The sequence below is a fragment of the Porites lutea genome, chromosome 12 (assembly GCF_958299795.1).
Source record: "Porites lutea chromosome 12, jaPorLute2.1, whole genome shotgun sequence".
In the NCBI taxonomy this organism is placed as follows: domain Eukaryota; kingdom Metazoa; phylum Cnidaria; class Anthozoa; order Scleractinia; family Poritidae; genus Porites; species Porites lutea.
In genome coordinates this window covers 1,123,790-1,141,289 of record NC_133212.1, presented here as the reverse complement: position 1 = coordinate 1,141,289, position 17,500 = coordinate 1,123,790, and the positions used below count along the sequence as shown (strand labels likewise).

At 40.1% G+C, this 17,500-nt stretch overlaps 1 protein-coding gene and 3 non-coding genes across 7 annotated transcripts in view; all 4 read left to right on the top strand.

Annotated features, from left to right (window-relative positions):
* LOC140921196 (transient receptor potential cation channel subfamily A member 1-like) overlaps positions 1-17,500 on the top strand; it is a 36,776-nt gene that overhangs the window by 18,776 nt on the left and 500 nt on the right. For all 4 annotated transcript variants that reach the window (XM_073371172.1, XM_073371171.1, XM_073371169.1 and 1 more), the window contains exons 9-29: positions 1-59; positions 1,324-1,410; positions 2,136-2,221; positions 2,536-2,697; positions 3,057-3,171; positions 3,820-3,989; positions 4,548-4,632; positions 4,971-5,027; positions 5,252-5,329; positions 6,383-6,453; positions 6,784-6,943; positions 8,322-8,363; positions 9,859-9,939; positions 10,454-10,620; positions 11,051-11,111; positions 11,216-11,284; positions 12,816-12,989; positions 14,116-14,184; positions 15,449-15,559; positions 15,823-15,932; positions 16,472-17,500. The exon at positions 1-59 is cut by the window's left edge and continues 136 nt beyond it; the exon at positions 16,472-17,500 is cut by the window's right edge and continues 500 nt beyond it. In XM_073371172.1, coding sequence (XP_073227273.1) covers positions 1-59; positions 1,324-1,410; positions 2,136-2,221; positions 2,536-2,697; positions 3,057-3,171; positions 3,820-3,989; positions 4,548-4,632; positions 4,971-5,027; positions 5,252-5,329; positions 6,383-6,453; positions 6,784-6,943; positions 8,322-8,363; positions 9,859-9,939; positions 10,454-10,620; positions 11,051-11,111; positions 11,216-11,284; positions 12,816-12,989; positions 14,116-14,184; positions 15,449-15,559; positions 15,823-15,932; positions 16,472-16,604 — 2,147 coding nt within the window. In that variant the 3' untranslated portion in view covers positions 16,605-17,500. The remainder of the gene's footprint in view (positions 60-1,323; positions 1,411-2,135; positions 2,222-2,535; positions 2,698-3,056; positions 3,172-3,819; positions 3,990-4,547; positions 4,633-4,970; positions 5,028-5,251; positions 5,330-6,382; positions 6,454-6,783; positions 6,944-8,321; positions 8,364-9,858; positions 9,940-10,453; positions 10,621-11,050; positions 11,112-11,215; positions 11,285-12,815; positions 12,990-14,115; positions 14,185-15,448; positions 15,560-15,822; positions 15,933-16,471) is intronic.
* On the top strand, positions 3,679-3,762 carry Trnal-cag (transfer RNA leucine (anticodon CAG)). Its single transcript has one exon. It is a non-coding gene; the product is annotated as a tRNA-Leu (tRNA).
* Trnal-cag (transfer RNA leucine (anticodon CAG)) lies at positions 5,419-5,505 on the top strand. Its single transcript has one exon. It is a non-coding gene; the product is annotated as a tRNA-Leu (tRNA).
* On the top strand, positions 6,203-6,286 carry Trnal-cag (transfer RNA leucine (anticodon CAG)). Its single transcript has one exon. It is a non-coding gene; the product is annotated as a tRNA-Leu (tRNA).

The window sequence follows — 17,500 nt, the reverse complement described above, 5'->3', positions numbered from 1 at the left end:
CACCCTTGCACGTAGCAATTGCGGATGGAAATTCGTCCACCATGGAAGCCTTACTCAAGGTAATACGTTTGGTAATTAAGCAAAAAAATGTTTAACCGCCTCCCGGTTAGCTCAGTTGGAGAGACGCGCCGTGATTTCAGATCTTCTCTCAGTTCAGATGGTCGTGGTATTGGGCGGTAACGTTTAGCTGTTGGCCTCAGGGGCGGATCCAGGGGGAGGGTGCAGGGGGTGCGCACCCCCCCCCCTGGGATGACCTGCGGCCGCTTTCTAATTAACACTGTGCAGTCGCTTGACAGACATACAAAACCTGCTCTATCGTTTGATATGTATTCTCAGCGGTTCACATGATGTTATTTCCTAATCAAAAGCCCTCTTCTTCGTATTCGCCTTTAAAATTTTTTACGTCATCAGTCAGTTAGTGGTGCACCCCCTCCTAAGAAAAATCCTGGATCCGCCCCTGGGCCTTGACCTATTCATCCTTTGTTATCAATTGGAAAGCGACGTAAAAGAAACCACACTGCTTTTCGAAAAGAGTAGGGGATGTAGACCCCGGTGGTAGGGTCTATCTCTCCGGAGGGTAGGGGACTGTTACTGGCCCCGCAGTAATTGGCTTTGAGGGTCCCTTTTAAAAGGGCGAATCAAAATAAATGAATAAACAAATGATTTAGCCGTTCTACTGGACAAAGATGTACCATGTAACAACAGTGCTGATTGTGCTTGACAGAGTAAAAGAGTTGTGCCTATCCTTGCGCCTTAATCCTCATGAGTAAACAGCAATTTCAGCCAGAAGAGGCAATTTACGCTCTTTGTTTTCAAAACATATGTGCGCGGACTGAGAAACAAGCCCAGTTTTTGTTTTTGTTAGTTCAATAACCACACAGCAGTTCAATAAGTACATAACAGATCAATAACCATACCAGTAGTTCAATGACCACACATCAGTTCATTGAGCGTAAACTACATGTAGCTGCGGAAAAATAGCCACAAATACGTCAGTTATTTTTAATAAGATTGTATAGCATTAAGTAAGTGGTAAATACTCATTTAGCTATGGTACGAGAACTAAATAGATAAATAGCTATGTTACACTGTTATTAAGTTCTAGTGAGCTCACTAATATATAGACAGGAACATAGACTGACCGGCGCTATGCTATTGCTGAGAACATAGTTGGGAAAAACGTTTCCTAGAATCGCTTGATTCGCTCCTAGGATCTGAAGAACTAGCCCTCAAACCATCATCATTGAATTTGTTTGCAATGACATATTTGCTTTCCAGATTATTTACAGCTACATTATTTTTATCTGTTATCTTTACTTATAGAGTCCTGCGGCGAAGGCGTTGGTGGTTGATAAGGACATTACTGGATACACCCCAGTGCATTACGCTGCTCGGGCTGGTTACTTGCAGGTAAATGTTCTTATTATAGAGGTCAGGTATTTCTAAAATTCTATTTCATATCACAAAAAGCAACGCACTACTGGCATCTCAGAGCTCTTGCAACCGATATCCTCACGTCTTATCTGACAGACGATCAGTAACATGGAGACTTAATTTGCCCAATCAGGTAACTAACTAGTCGAAAATACAGCAATTGACTATACACAATTTACTCTGGTGACTCTAACGTTGACTTACTCGCAAACGTCATTCACTGAAAAACAGTCCTTTTCTGGACTACACACACGGACAATCATATTCAACCTATAAACTTAACGGGGCTGTGTCACGGCAGTCCAGTTCATTTTGTTTAATTTTGCCAATTACTCGCCCTCAATCACTATGGAACTTAAAGTAAGCAAAGAAATTACATGTAAATGACAAGATCAGAGATCCGAGACAAACAAAAATGACTCCTGAGCATTATTATTGAAGTTGCAAGCAGCAAGGATCAACTTTGCAAAACTGTTAGGCTGAACAGTTTTCAAAAACCCTAATTTCAATCCGTTCCAATCTTCTTCAGTTTTGCCCATCCGTGTTATCTGTTGTTTCTGTTATGCTATTTTAACCTTCCTTTAAAGCTTTAAGCTGTTGTTTTTATGTTTCTCTTAATTTTACGGGCATTTTGTAATTTCCTAATTTAGCTGAATTTCGTGACACAGCTCCTTTAATAATTGTTGTTTCTCTATCTTCAGCACATCGCTCTCTTCATCAACAAGAACAAGGCGGCTCGTCAAGTGACATCAGACTCACTGGATACACCTCTTCACATCGTTGCTCGGTACGTTTTGCGGACCTACGAGAAAATCTAGGCGGATACCTTATTATAGCAAATCAAACGCTTCATGACAACGTGAATTTTAATTTAAGTCGTATCAATTTATGTAAACGTTAATTTCCGCGCCATTAATAAAGTGGAGGTTAATTATCGCGACTTTAATGTCTATTATTTTGGCCTCAAATTCTTGATACACTTTTGACAGTCTTGACCTTATGAAAGAGGAGTACAGTGTTTTATATCCTGAAATGGTCTATGCAAACGCGCTCTTTTAAGGAATTTGTTGTCGAACTTAAATCAGTGTTTGCTTTTTTCAGGTATGGTTGGCTGCAGATTGCTGAAGTATTACTGGAGAAGAGAAATGTCCGAATAATCAATTTACAAAATAATCAGGGAAAAACACCCCTTCATTACGCTTGTCACGAAGGGCATGAGCATATAACCAAGCTTCTGTTGATGGAGGGCGCTACGCTTGAAAGGTAATATAAAGATGACTACCTCGCAAAAATTTAGCTGTGCCATGTTACCCGCAAATGTTGACCGATTCAATTTCATAAATTTGTAAGAAAGGAAGTTTTTCTTCATGCACTATATAACAAACCACTTAATGACTGATCTCGCGCGGAACAAGTTTAATTTATTGTCCTCGAAACTCAGCAATGAGGTGTTCGAGAAACAAACTAAACTCTCTCCCACTGACCAGTCATTCAGTGGAGAATATGACATGGTTTTTCGCGTGACAGTGGCCCTTCATTAGTCCGGATATCTTGTTCTGAGTATTAGCTTTATAATAAAAACCATGTAATTTGACTAATTTCCCTCGTCAATTTATTATCAGAGATCATCATGACCGCACACCACTTCACATGGCTGCTGTCAATGGCTCCGAGCGCTGTGTGGAGTACATACTACAGGCTCATCCTGAAAGTCTCAACGCTCTTGATAAACAGCAGGTGCAGTGTAACGAAACTGACTATAGGTACTATTAATTGGTTGCATCCGAAAAGCGTATTCCTAATGGAGTCTCTCGCAGCGCTTCTCTCTGTTTTCGACGTTTTTGAGCTGCCCCCCACTCCTCTCAGTTTTTTTTTCCCAGGGGCTCTCTCTCCGACGGGAGCTGGTATCTATTTTGAACTTCTCTAACTCATGGTCATGATCATGCAGTCAAATCACTTCCCTACTCCCCTGCCTGTCTGACGCACTTGCGGATCAATTAAGGTTTTCTAGGAAACTGCCCACCTACCCCTCCCCTAAGCCATCATTTTGCCCTAAGTCAGGAGGAGTAATTGTCAATGTTAGCTTAGGGGTGGGGGAGGTGGGCAGTTTCTCAGAAAACTAAATTTATCCGCACTTGCTATAGCCCACGCTCGATATTTTAAAATTCTAACACGACTCCGAGGCTTTAGGGTGACTAGAAAAGAGTTTTTTAAAAAACAAAATCATTATGCTGAAGGCATGCTGTCAGGATGGCCGAGCGGTCTAAGGCGCTGTGTTCAGGTCGCAGTCTACTCTTGTAGGCGTGGGTTCGAATCCCACTTCTGACATTATTTTATAAAAATGTTTGAAACTCTATTTATATTTTTATTTTTTTTTCTATTCAGAACACGGCCCTGAACTTGGCTGCAACTACTGGCCAAGCATCTCTCGTGTCATATCTGCTGTCCGTAAAAGAACAAGAAATCCTGTTAAACAAGTATAACCAGAATGTGCTGGACCTTGCCATATCCAACGACAAAGAAGAGGTTGCGATGGCTATAATTGAACACAGCAGGTAGGTACAAAATGACTTATCAAGGCGCGCAAGGAATAGCTCTTTGTAAAGACACAGCCTTTGGCGGAGACAACCTCGAAATCACGACACGCGAGGTATACACGCGTGAATCCCTCGTGCGGCTTGAATTTGAAATGCGCTTACTATGCAGGCTAGTATTCAAAGTACTTTTGCTAGTCATGTCTGCAAATGTCTTACTTACTAGCTTTAAAGTCTAATTTATATACATACTATGTTTAACTTATTAATAAAATGGACATCCATGTTATGATCGTTGACAGCTGTCATAATAGGGTATCCGCTGACCAGTGTCACATGACTGTATCTCGAGCTCATTGAGGTGACGTATTTTAAAGTTATCCGCTTATTACTTTTCAATTGATCCAGGTACAGGTCTAGTTTTAAAGGAGGAATTCAGTTCGCTTCTTGCTTACGGCAAAAGTTGAGTTACTTAAGAAATGAGTTTCTTAACAGATCCCTCGAGAGCTTCGCTTTTGGTCTTGGCTGAATATCTAGTAACTGTGAATAACTAAGTATTCTATCTGTCCTAAATAATAGGTGGAAAGAGGTGATTGACACCACTGAGGGTGGAGGTGTATCTCAGATTCAGACACTTGTGGCAAAAATGCCTGACGTAGCAGAGGTATGTACACTTCATTCTCAAACTCACTAATAATTCATGAAACGAAAATAAGAAACTCACCACATGAGTCCCGGGGGAACTCCCATATCAAAGATACCTGGGTGCTCGTCAGAGAATTAGCCGGCTCCACTAAATCCCATACCAACTGTAGAGCATTTTATATCATATGTAACAATAAATATTTGCCACAACATTTTGCTGCCTACTTTTACGCGGTGAGCGTGATGTTTGGGCCACAATGTGCATTGCCGTATCTTGTAATCCTTTTTTTAACTGTCTTCAAACAAGTTTCATTGCTTTCTTTTGAAATTACTCACTGGCTGACTCTTTTTCTCCAGCGCGTTTTAGACAATTGCATTGAACAAGATGGAGATCCAAGTAGTAAAGATTTCAAGGCAAGATATCGAAACAATGCTCTTTTACTTGAGTCATTTTACATTATTCATAAGTGTTTTATTACCCTCACCTCCACAAAAATTCTACTTTCTCCCGTTTAGTCCACCACATTATTGATGTATTTGTACCACATAATAGTGAACGAGACCATAGAGAAGCTTAATGTATCGAGCTTTCCTTGTTTCCAATTCGAGTAATGGATTGATGGCTCTTCATTTGTTAGGTAACATACGATTTAAGGCTAATACAAGGGAAGCAGAGCACGACCAGTCCATTGGAACACTCTCTTGACGCGCTTAAGGTATGAAATTCCCCCAGCTTTCTGCTAGTGATAAAAGTTCTTGCTTGAAATCTGTATGATTGCGTTAAAAAGTAACTTTCAGCTGACTCGTCAGGATGGCCGAGCGGTCGTCTAAGGCGATGCGTTCAGGTCGCAGTCTACTCTTGTAGGCGTGGGTTCGAATCCCACCTCTGGCATCCTTTTTAATAATGTTGAAACCCGTTCTTATTGTTTTGTTTTTTTGTTGTGGTTTAAGAATTCTGTCAATGTGTTCAAAGGATTTTAAAAAAATAGGGCTAAATATCAGCTTGCCTCCCCCACAAAATGTTACTTATTTGTTACAGAGGTGAAAACTTTTGTTCAGCACGGTTTCACAATAATGTTGTCCCCGTGCGTATCTTTATCGTTGAGAAGAGAATAAGTGACTACTCGCTCTTGTGTCAGGATGGCCGAGCGTTCTAAGGCGCTGTGTTCAGGTCGCAGGCTCTTATAGGCATGGGTTCGAATCCCACTTCTGACATTGTTTTATCCCCTGCAAGTGTTCTACAGTTTTTCTGGTTTTGTGTTCATTCTTATTTTTTCCGTAATAGCCCACCTTCGATATATTAAAATTATAACGTGACTCCGAGGCTTTAGGGTCAAAATTGCAAATTTTTCACGACTCCATTGTCTCGCAATTCCCAAAAGAGAATTATAAGCACAAAGAAACCCAAACCAAACATAGAGAAAAGACCAGAAGCCTCGGATTCTTGATAGAATTTTAATATATCGAACGTGAGCTATTCGTGATCACTGTCCGTAAGTATTGTGGTGGTGACATGTGTTATTTTTGGAGACGCAGTTGACTAGAAAAGAGTTTTTTAAAAAACAAAAACAATACGATAAAGTCATGTTGTCAGGATGGCCGAGCGGTCCAAGGCGCTGCGTTCAGGTCCCAGTCTACTCTTGTAGGCGTGGGTTCGAATCCCACTTCTGACATTATTTTATGCCTTGCAAGTGTTCTACATTTTTTCTGGTTTTGTTGTCATTCTTATTTTTTTTTTGATTTGTTCCTTGTCTGTTCTTCTTCTTAAGACCATGGCAGAACGACGGCGGGAAAAATGTTTAACTCACCCTGTGTGCTACGTCCTCATGAATATTAAATGGTTAGTTTCTCTGTTCTTCTTGGGTTTTATGTGTTATCCATTTTCTGTCAGCGCGCTCCGGGTTTGTTTTCCTCGTTTTGATTGGCCAAAAAAAATTCGCGCCACCTTCTTAGCCAATCATAGACAACTTAACAAGCAATCCTGAGGTGCGCGCTCATGTTTTCCCGCGCTGAAAGAGGCAGCTCAGATAAGTTGATTGTGATTGGCTAATATAAGAAACTGCTCAAGATATAATTTGGGCACTGGACTGGAACGAGATAGGATGAGGGATTTGTATCTTCTGATTGAAAGAAAAATAATAGAATATCTGTTTATTTTTTTCTGTTGTAGGAAAAAATTTGGATGGATAACGTTTATCGTCAACTTGTTGCTTTATTTGGCTTTTCTTCTTCCTTTTACTGCCCTGGCTGTTAACCTCAAGATCAACATTTGTGTCCTGTGCAATTATAGCTTCTGTAACGAGACACCTGCAATTCCCAATGGCCAGTTAGTAAGTCAAAGTGCCAAATACAAACAACAAAAATGAACTTTGAAAAACTGTTCGGCTAACAGACCTAACAAGTTTTCAAAAACCACAATTGCAGTCCGTTTCAATCTTCTTCATGTTTGTCCATACGTTCATGGCTTTTTATTTGCCATGTCATTTATACCTTTGTTTCGTGTTTTGAGCAGTGATTTTTCTGTTTTACTCAGGGGTTTCGTGGCAGATCCCGTTGTTTGAATTTTAATAAATTTCATGATACGGTCTGCTTCTTTAAAAAGATCTGATTCGGCTCCAAAGGGCCAAATTAGCCTTGTAGGCACAATTGAGTCCAATCTGAATCACAACAGCCTTACAATTATGTATTCCAGCCCATAATATTACACCCCAAAATTTTACACTCCAAAAAACTACTCCCATTTTGGTTGCCAAAAGAGGTTTTTTAATTTACTTTTTACATGACTCGTCGTTTCGTTTACTAGATTTGCGCCCGATGACTTATGGGTTTTTTTCTGGTTCGTGACATCTCATCTCTTGCAACTCCGTGGTTTTGCTGTAAAGTAGAACAATAAGGAACATTAAGTTTGTTCTTGTCACCTTAAAGAATATAAAGAAAACTGGAAAGAGAGCGCATTTGCAGGGAGCGACATCACTCTCCAGGCGTTTACTTTTTAAATTCAGTGAAAGGTTTGAACCTAGGAGTCATTTCATATTAAAGTAGGTTGAGTATGATCGTCAGGGTGAACGTAGTCCTGAATAGGACTGTTCTTGTTGACAGTGACTGACGTTTCGACAACCTTTTCGGAAGTCATTTTTAGAGCCAAAGTCAACAGTTACCGGCACCGTAAAAACGACGGAATCAAGCAAAACGAACTAGCTGTACTACGAGAGAACGACTGGACAACTGACAATTTGGCTAACAATAAACGACTGTTTAACTGTGACAATAGACGGATCGAAACGCACCAATGACATTAAGAGTCTTCATAGCCAATAACGTCACGGCTTAACTGACAGGCGACCAATAACATCGCGACTTAATTGACCAATCAGGTCAACAACCAGAGTTTAATACCATCAACTGACGTGATACAAATCACTTTGACTCTGAAGATGACTTCCGCGCCGGTTGTCGAAACGTCAGTCACTGTCAACAACAACAGTCCTATTCAGGACAACGTTCACCCAGACGATCATACTCAACCTACTTTTTAAATTCCCTTGCTCAGTCTCCTTGTGTTTCAGAAATTTTTGCGATGCCATAAATTGTGCCTCTGTGGAGAAAAGAGTTTTTCCGTATTTAATTGATTCTCTATTCAACACAACAACATCACGTGTTACGGGAGTAGTTATATATCTCCTTATGCGTTTACACTGTTCTGTTTAGGAGTGGCACGACGAAATTGACACCTGCAACACATCTGACAAGGTGACGCAACACTCTTGTATTTTCTCTCTTTTTGTTTTTCCTTGGTCCGGTTTCACTCTGCCAGCAGAACCTTTCTTTCGTTTTCTTGATTTTTGCGTACCCTTAAAAGCCTCTACATGAATCGATTAAGATCTTTGTTGCGCATGCGCTGCATGTTGCTAGGATACCGTTTCGAACCCAGGCCTAATAGCCCCACCCTTGGTTCAGCGGGCTCAGTTATGACCATCAGTTATGACCATCTGGATGTTCGCACTCGAAAAAAACAGTTTGACGAGAGAAAACGAGATTAACTAGTCCAGGCGTTTGGCTGCGGTGACTCCAAATGCATGAAGCGTGACTCGGAATGGAGGTCTAGGTGCTTTACTCTAAAGGGAAGGAGAATGGAATTTGGAAGCGAAACCGCGCGCCCGGAATCCCCCTTCCCTTTCCCTACGCAGGCTTTAGATCTTTTTTACATGACGTCACAGCGGCCATATTGGTGTTCCAAAACAATGAAATGGCGGCCATGTTGGTGTTCCAAACCAATCCTGTGCGAGTTGAACTCTTTCGTGTGTACACTCTTTTTTTTTGTTCTCATAAATTTGCACAGATGCTTGCCACGTGAGTGAAAACGCTCTATAAATACATTTGTTGGCTTCGCACTAGAGCTTCAAGTAAAATGTAAGTGTTCTTGGAACCTACTTCGAGTGTGAAAAGGGTAAAATGTACCCTCTTCAACTTTACCTGGTGACCATGGAAACATGCGTGGTTCAAAGAAGCCGAAGTTCGCCCTAAAGTTTGTTCTAGGCCACACTTGAGAACACACTTGACCAATAAGAAATGGAAGCCATGTGCACGATTTAAGTGCACGTGAAGCAGTTCCAAGATACTAATGAACGGAGGGATTCAGCTTTGTCAACAAGTGTGAAGCCATGCTTTCTACAGAGCGACTTTTCCAAGCGCACTTAAATCAAGTTCTTACTTGAAACTTACTTCGTTTCTAGTGTGAAGCCAAACAACTGACACTCAAATAAAGTGCGTTTTTTATATACCTTGGCGCAAGAACGTTTTGTTGTTGGAATCGCATGGCATTAGTCTTCACTAGAAATAGTAAGACACTATAAAATTGAGGCAATTTATGTTGATTTTAGTTTATGTAAATGTTCAAGAATTTAATTATAAACGTATTTACATTGTTATACTACTACATGGGAAATTGAGGCAATTTGATTGGCTCAGAGCAGTGGTATTTCAGCTTAATTTGAAATACCTACATGTGAAAATTACAAGACCTTTGTGGGTAGTAGTATAAACAAAAAATAGCATGATTTGTGCGTGATATTTGGCATAAATACCACTCGTGATATTTCAAAATTGTCTCAAATTTCACTCGCCTAACGGCGCGTGAAATTACGTACAACAATTTCGAAATATCACTCGTGGTATTTATGCCAAATATCACTACAAATCATGCTATTACCTATACTAATTGTCCCATTGTTTGCTTATATTCTAGACTGTCGTGTTTCTGCATTACTTTGTAATTATCTTTGCCTCGATTCACCTCATAAAAGAAATTATGCAGCTTGTTCGCCAGGTAAGGATCCGATAATTTTTCTTAAAAAAAACTTTGGTGCAAGTTAATTTTATTTCCCTACTTTTAGCCGATATCGCCTTATTGACAGTGTTATTTATTATTTAAATAAACCATTCGGTATTAAAATGTTACGACACGAAGACCGAAAACAGTTACCGTAAAATTCCGAAAATAAGCCCCTCCATGTATAAGCCCCCAAACCAGTAATGCAAAAAACACTCCGTTAAATCGCCCCTCCAAATATAAGCCCCCCAGGGCTTGTACTTAGAAAATTGCCCTCAAATACAAAGTAAGACAAAGCAAAAACGGTAAATTCACCTTCAACTATAAGGCTAGCCCGATCGATTTTGAAATGCAAATATCCCTCCGTAGATAAGCCCCTCCAAATATAAGCTCCTCCAAAAATAAGCCCCTCAAAAAGGGCCTTTGAAAAATATAGGCCCCGGGGCTTATTTTCGGAATTTTACAGTATTCAAAGCCACTGGTTTTAATTTTCGATTTTGCCTTCTCACAGCGCCTTAAATACTTGACGTCCATAACGAATCTCATCGAATGGGTGATATACGTGTCCGCGTTGGTCTTTGTTTTTCCGGTCTGCGCCTGCAAGTCACATTTCAAATCCGAGGCAGCGGCTTTTTCTCTGTTCTTTGCTTGGCTCAATCTTGTGCTTTACTTCAGAAGGTTAGTCATTCCATTTTTCTCAATAACGCCTCACGCAGGAAACACGAGGCAACTGTGTTGTAGTTTGTTTAATAAAAGTTGTTGTTGTTGTTGTTGTTGTTTTGTTTTTGGGGATCAAGGATGGCGCAGTGGTAACAGCACTCGCCTCCCACCAATGTGGCCCGGGTTCAAATCCTGGCGTCGACGCCACGTGTGGGTTGAGTTTGTTGTTGGTTCTCTCCTTTGCTCTGGGTGGTTTTTCTCCGGGTACTCCGGTTTTCCTCTGCCCTTTAAAACCAAACACTTCTAAATTCAGGAATCTTAAAACCTCCTAAGTACTTCGTGGGTAAACAAACAAATTAAAACAAAATAAATAACAATTACAATTTTGTTTGTGTTTTGTTTGTTTCGTTTGCTGCTTTTTTTGCCATAATTTTCTTTTTCTTCTCAGATTTTCATACTACGGTAAATACGTGATAATGCTACTGACAATGTTTCAGACGCTTTTCCAGGTATTTATGTCCATGAAAGAAAATAATTGCAATGTAATGCGAAAAAAACTCATCTGGCGATCGATTTTACCGCTTTGTAATATCATGATATCTTTTTCTTTAAGGTCTTGCTTCTCTTTTTGCTGTTCGTGGTAGCATTTGGAACGACCTTTTTCTTGCTTATGTATAACGAGGTATGCCTTTCTTCAATAATAGAGAGCTTAAAAAAGGCTGAGGACGACTACGAGTACGAGGTTTCTTAACACTAAGTAGTGCGCGTGCGTTAACCAACGTCATTTTGGCGGGAAAATTAGTGGTAGCTGCCCTCAGCGAGAATGTCGGCCTTTATAGCGAGATTAATAGGGACTTTAAGATCTAACGACGCGACGGTAACGAGAACGTCGCTTAAAAAGTGAATTTGCGTTCTTTTAGTCTTAATAGCGATTATTCCTCCCTTTTTACTTTGTCAAATGTAGGCGAACCCTCCTGAAACTGAATTTCAAGGGACCATATCCAAGCTCAGAAAGAGAAATAAAATTTCGTTGTTGCTTGTTTACGTCCTCCATAAAACGCCAAATTAGGCATTTTCACGTCGTAGTCGTGCAAAAACAGGAAAGACATGCACAAAAAAGCGTGATGCACGTGCGAAGTTCTTGTTTTGCTTATTTCACCAATTGTTTTTTTTTTTTTTTTTTTTTTTTGACGTTCTCGTTGCCGTCTGCGTCGTTGGATCTTAAAGTCCCTAATGTCGTAGTGGCGGAAACAAGTTATCAAATGTAAGAAGTTTTATCATTTTGTGATCGGGAGAAGGCTTAACCTCCTCCAATAAAGATAACTTTGCTAACTTTTGTGGTGAAAAAAGTACAATGAAGCATCGGGGGGGGAGGAGTACTTTAGGAATTTCTGGGTGGGGATGTGCCGCGGGGACCCTGGAACCCTTAACCTATACCAGAGCTACTTCAGCTGAATTTTGCTACCCTATACTAGAGTAAACTCCCCAAATCCCCCCTATCCTAGAGTAGCTGTTTCCCTAGTCTAGATAAAATCTTCAACCAACTGATCAGTTTCCTAAAAAATGATACCCTATTCTAGACCCAAACGCTCTGATTTATATACCCTGTCCTAGAGTAAACTGCTTGAAAACCATACCCTTCACAGCGGCACATACCTATATAGCCCATATATGGCAGTAACCCCCCCCCCCCCCCCCACCGGGGAAGCATCCTTGGATGTGTATTTTTTTTAATATCTGAAAAAACGTTAAATCAAACCGTAGTCCTCGAATCTAAAGGTCTCTAACAAGACTTGTGCCCAAAAACAGTTAATAACCAATATGATATTCCGAGAGGGAAGCGCCCAGTGTAACCCTTGGGATATGTGATTTTCAAAAAAGTTGTTTTTAGACCAAATAAATGCTTGAAATTAATCGGAAGTTGATTTCCGGAGTGGTCCGCAAACTTTTATTCAGTCTCGTCAAAAGAATTCAACAGCCACCATTACAGTATTCTGCATTGTTTGCTTTGAGGCAGTCGCGCGTGGTTTTGAGGACGTTTCAAACAATCTATTAAAATATGCGGACTTCTCAGGAAATAGACTTTCGTTTAATTACAACCTCTAGAAATAACTTGAGTTAGATTCACGTCTCCCGACCAACGCCCTAAGATTGCTATGTACTGATTTAGTAAATACTAATAATGCTAATCGCCTTTTTTTTTTCTTTCACAGGAATTCCACACATTTGAGTTTGCTTTAATGAAGACATTTGCAATGACCTTGGGTGAACTGGATTATGAAAGTGATTTTATTATAGAAAAATCGAAGCGGCATTACTCAGAAGCTGTCAATGTAGTCTTTGTAATGTTCTGTCTGGCAATGCCCATTATCCTCATGAACATGTTGGTATGCTATTTTCTTGTTTATAATACAGTCATCAAATTACTTTTTGCTGGACTGCGAGCAGTCTGCTATTTCTGTTTTGAGTCAAAATACATCAAGAGCACGCGTGAGGGGCGAGCGGAGAAGCCGCGATTCGCTTGGGACCAGACTCCGTAGTGGATGGAGGGGGGGGGGGGGGGTCCGCCAAGTGGTCTTCGCTCCCCGATATTTTTTCGCCCTTTTTCTATTTACATAATTTGTTTTTTTCGCTCACCGCCCGTTGGTCTGAGGAAAGAAAGACGACTGCTCGCGGTCTTACTTTTTGCAGCTGAAATAAACGATGACAGAATTCCAAAAAACCTTTCGTTTTATGTGCATAAGTATAGGTAATCGGCCCTTAAAGACGGAACCACAGTTTTGTAAAACGGACATTCCCGAGTGAAAGGCCGATAAAATGCATATTTATCACATTTGGGAATGCTCTATAAAGAATTTTTTGTTTGGTATGTCGGTAAAATAACTTGGGAAGTTTTCGAAAGAAAAAATATTTAATCTCTTATGAGTTACATTCCATTGTATTATCCAATGGAATAGCCCACGTTCGATATATCAAAATTCTAACATGACTCGAAGGCTTTCTGGTCACGTTTCTACATTTTGTTGGTTTTCTTTGTACTCAAGTCTCTTCTGGGAATTGCGAGACAATGGAGTCGTGAGAAATTTGCAATTTTGACCCTAAAGCCTCGGAGTCATGTTAGAAAACACGTTATAGCTTCTTACATTAATTGCTTCGGTTCGACATGAATCAGTCTTGGGGAAGAAATGTACCGTGAAACAAAGTATTTATGGTCTTCTGGCGGTTTAATATTGTGGAGATAACTCAAGGAATGACCGTGGGGGAATGAACTTTTTGAAGAAAATTGCAAATACAAGAAACGCAAGTTTAAGTTACGTCTTGTTGAAAGGATAGACGAAAATCGAAAGTGTCCCATGTTTGTAAAATCATGACAGGATGAAACTATGTGTACAAGGTATTCATTTGGTGCTCACCCGTTCTTTTATTTTAAACTGGCCTATTTTTGAGGACAATGTTTAGGGGAAAATGGCTCTGGGAATGTATCATCCATTATTTTCTTGTTGTTATCAATAGATTGGTTTGGCCGTTGGGGACATAGACAAGATTCAGCAGAAGTCAGTAATGGCTCGTTACGTCATGCAGGTATAATTATACATTTTACTGGTTTGTGACGTCATGGCGGCCATGTTGGTGGTCAATAAAAAAGGGTTTTCTCTCTGATGGGAACTAAACTCCATTTTTGATTGTATCGACCGCCAACATCGCCAACTTGTCACGTGTTTCCAAACCAAGAAAATGCTAATGATCGAGTTATGATGGTGATAACGACGCCGATTATGGTAACAGCGATGACGATGATGCTGTTGATGATGATGATGATGATGATGATGGTGTTAATGATGATGATAATGATGTTGATGATTTTGCAGTTGCTGATGATGATGATGATGATGATGATGATATTGTTGATGATGATGATGTTGAAAACGTTACAGTCAAGAAGACTTTTTACAGTTCATCACGTTTATTGATGCCCAGAGGCTCAATTGTGTTAGCTTTATGGATAAGGTGGGCTTCACGTGCTTTCCTGAAAGAATCACGCCCATTTTTAAGTTTTTCAATAGGAATCAAAGTAACCACACCATACCACGTCACATTATGTAATTTCCGGTCATTATTTTAGTTCATATATATTTCTGTAACTTCGTGATATCTCGATAAACCTGGTGAAGACCGGTATTGGCCAGTCGAAATATCGCAACTTAACTCTGTTTCACGTTGTTTGATCAGTCCCTGCAAAAGTCTTCTTGACTGTAACGTTTTCAATTTGATCTATTTTGACTGATCACGATCTCTTTGGATACGACGTTGAGCAAGATTGATCGTACACGGTTTTTGCAGTGGTTTTGTTACCTTAACTAAACATGATGATGTTGTTGATGATGATGATGATGTTGATGATTCTGTTGATGATGATGATGATGATGATGATGATGTTGTTGATGATGATAATGATGATGACGCTGTTGATGATGATGATGATGATGATGATGATGATGTTGTTGATGATGATGATGGTGATGACGCTGTTGATGATGATGATATTATGTTGATGATTCTGTTGATGATGATGATGATGATGATGATAATCATTGTCGTTATTATTATCATTATTATTATAATGACCATGTAGAGGTTAAGCAACCAAGTCAACGACGGTAACAAAAACTTAGTTGGGCAAAACGTTTGAGCAAAACGCTATTGGTATTTGGTACATTTCTTTGACGTCCACTGCAAGACAACGACGTAAAACTTTCTAATGCGACGTTCCAGTCGAGGAGGTTAACAGACGACGATAAATTGTCGTGTTATTTTTCTTGAGCTCTTTCATCTTATTTCATTTAAGGTTGAGTTGTTGCTGGAGATTGAAGAATCGCTACCTAAGTGGATTTTGAGACGTGTTCAGGTCGATAAACACGAAGAATTCCCAAACAGAAGTTCCAAACTACAGACAAAGGTCAGGAACTCCATTACAAAATTACCTTTTTTAAATTTTCGCTCCCTCGTTGCTTTAACACGCCGCCACCCGCAAAAAGCAAAATGCTAATCGATGGGGACAGTAAAAAAAATCAACTTAGCAAGCTCCTGTACACAGCGGTTAACAAGAGACAACGATTAATCAGGAAAGAGGAAAAAACATGAAATGTTTGTAATGGTGTGCTTTCTGATGCCAATATATATCATCAATTTGTTTGTTTATTGGCTCGGTTTTTCTTTTAGATCTACGAGAAATTCATTGGTTTTGGCAAAGCAGAAAGCAAGGGAGACGATGATGGCGTCCCTCCAGCATTAGCACAGATTATTGACAAAGTCTTGGAGCAGGATTCAAAGTACAGCTGAATTATTATCTCTTTCGCATTAATGAAAATGGGCCCCGGTTCTAAAACAATGAATTGGCGGCCATGTTGGTGTTCCAAACCGATCCTGTGGGAGTTGCACCTAATTATGTAAAAATGTTTTTTCTTTCCAATAAATTTGCGTCCCTGCTGGACACGTGACTGAAAACGCTCTATACAGGATCGCCTCATGTAATGGAATCCAGGACAGTCTTGGATTCTGGATTCCGCACAGTGGATTCCGGATTCCGGTTACTGGATTCCAGTCTTTGTCAGTGGAACTTGGATTCTGGATTCCAACCAATCGTTAGTGGGATTCCGGATTCCTTCTACTGTATCCCGGATTCTAAAGCCCAGGATTCCAGATTCCACGTGTACAATTTTCCCAGATTTCGGATTCCGAAAGCAAAAATTTTCCGGAATCCGGAATCCCTTACACGGGGCGAACAGGAGATGCTAAGTTTTCTCCAGCAGAGGAAGCAGGAAGTATCTGCGATATTCTAATACGGTTCTATTTTTTGTGTCAAACACAGAATTGATGAGATTCACGAGATGCTGAAGGAGCAGTCTAAGGTAGTCAATGCAATTGGACAACGTGAGGGCATGGGAGACGCCGGTGGCCCTGGAAACAGAAAAAGCATCTTTAACTGGTTCTCGAAGAAATGATAGGGGCCTTATGAGAATCCATATGTTTTGTGCTCGTTTTCAACCCAATTCAGAGACAGCTTTTCAAACGTATATTTTCCTGTTAAGTCTGCTTAACCACTTGTTAGTTACAGAAAAACTAGAAGGGTTGAAAGGTCGGGGGTACAGTATATATGACGCAAAATTTGATAGACGTGCTCAATCTTGTGTTCCTGCTCAAATATGAAGAAACAAGAGAATGAGTATTTCAAGCAATTCTAATGTAGATCGAAATTTGTGTTCACAATCCGATGTTTGTGCTCAAATATGAACACAACACGAGAAGTAGTGTTTCAAGCACTTTCGAAACACCTGGAGGCTGATCGAAAGTTGTATTTACAATCACATATTTGCGCTCAAATATGAAGGCAACGAAAACTAATGTTTGAAACCATTTCTACACCCTTTGAAGCGAGTTAAAATAGCAAGACAGCTTCAAAGGTGTTTCAGCATCTGATGCATGGAATACTATTCTAATTGTTTGATTAATCGATAACTATCCGTCAATTAAAAAGGTGTATAAAGACAAGAGAGAAGAAAATAAAATATTGCTATGTAGAATTTGTTCCCGACCACTCTAATGCGTTTTCGTTCGAAAACACCTACATTTCGATTCGTTTAGGCGTTTCCTCCACACTACTACGTTGAGCGTTTTCATCGAAAACGAATCAAGTTGAAAACGTTATTGACGGTGGATCAAAGCGCATACATGTCGTATTTTAGTTTGAACGGTCATAAAGGAAAACGATGACCAAAAATATCGCAGGCGCGTGTGTTGAAGCATGCGCATAGAGTTCACCTTACAACACAACGTGAAATTCTACCGTTTTCGAACGTTTTCGTGTGGACCGTCGGAAACGCATCAAAACAGTAGTGTG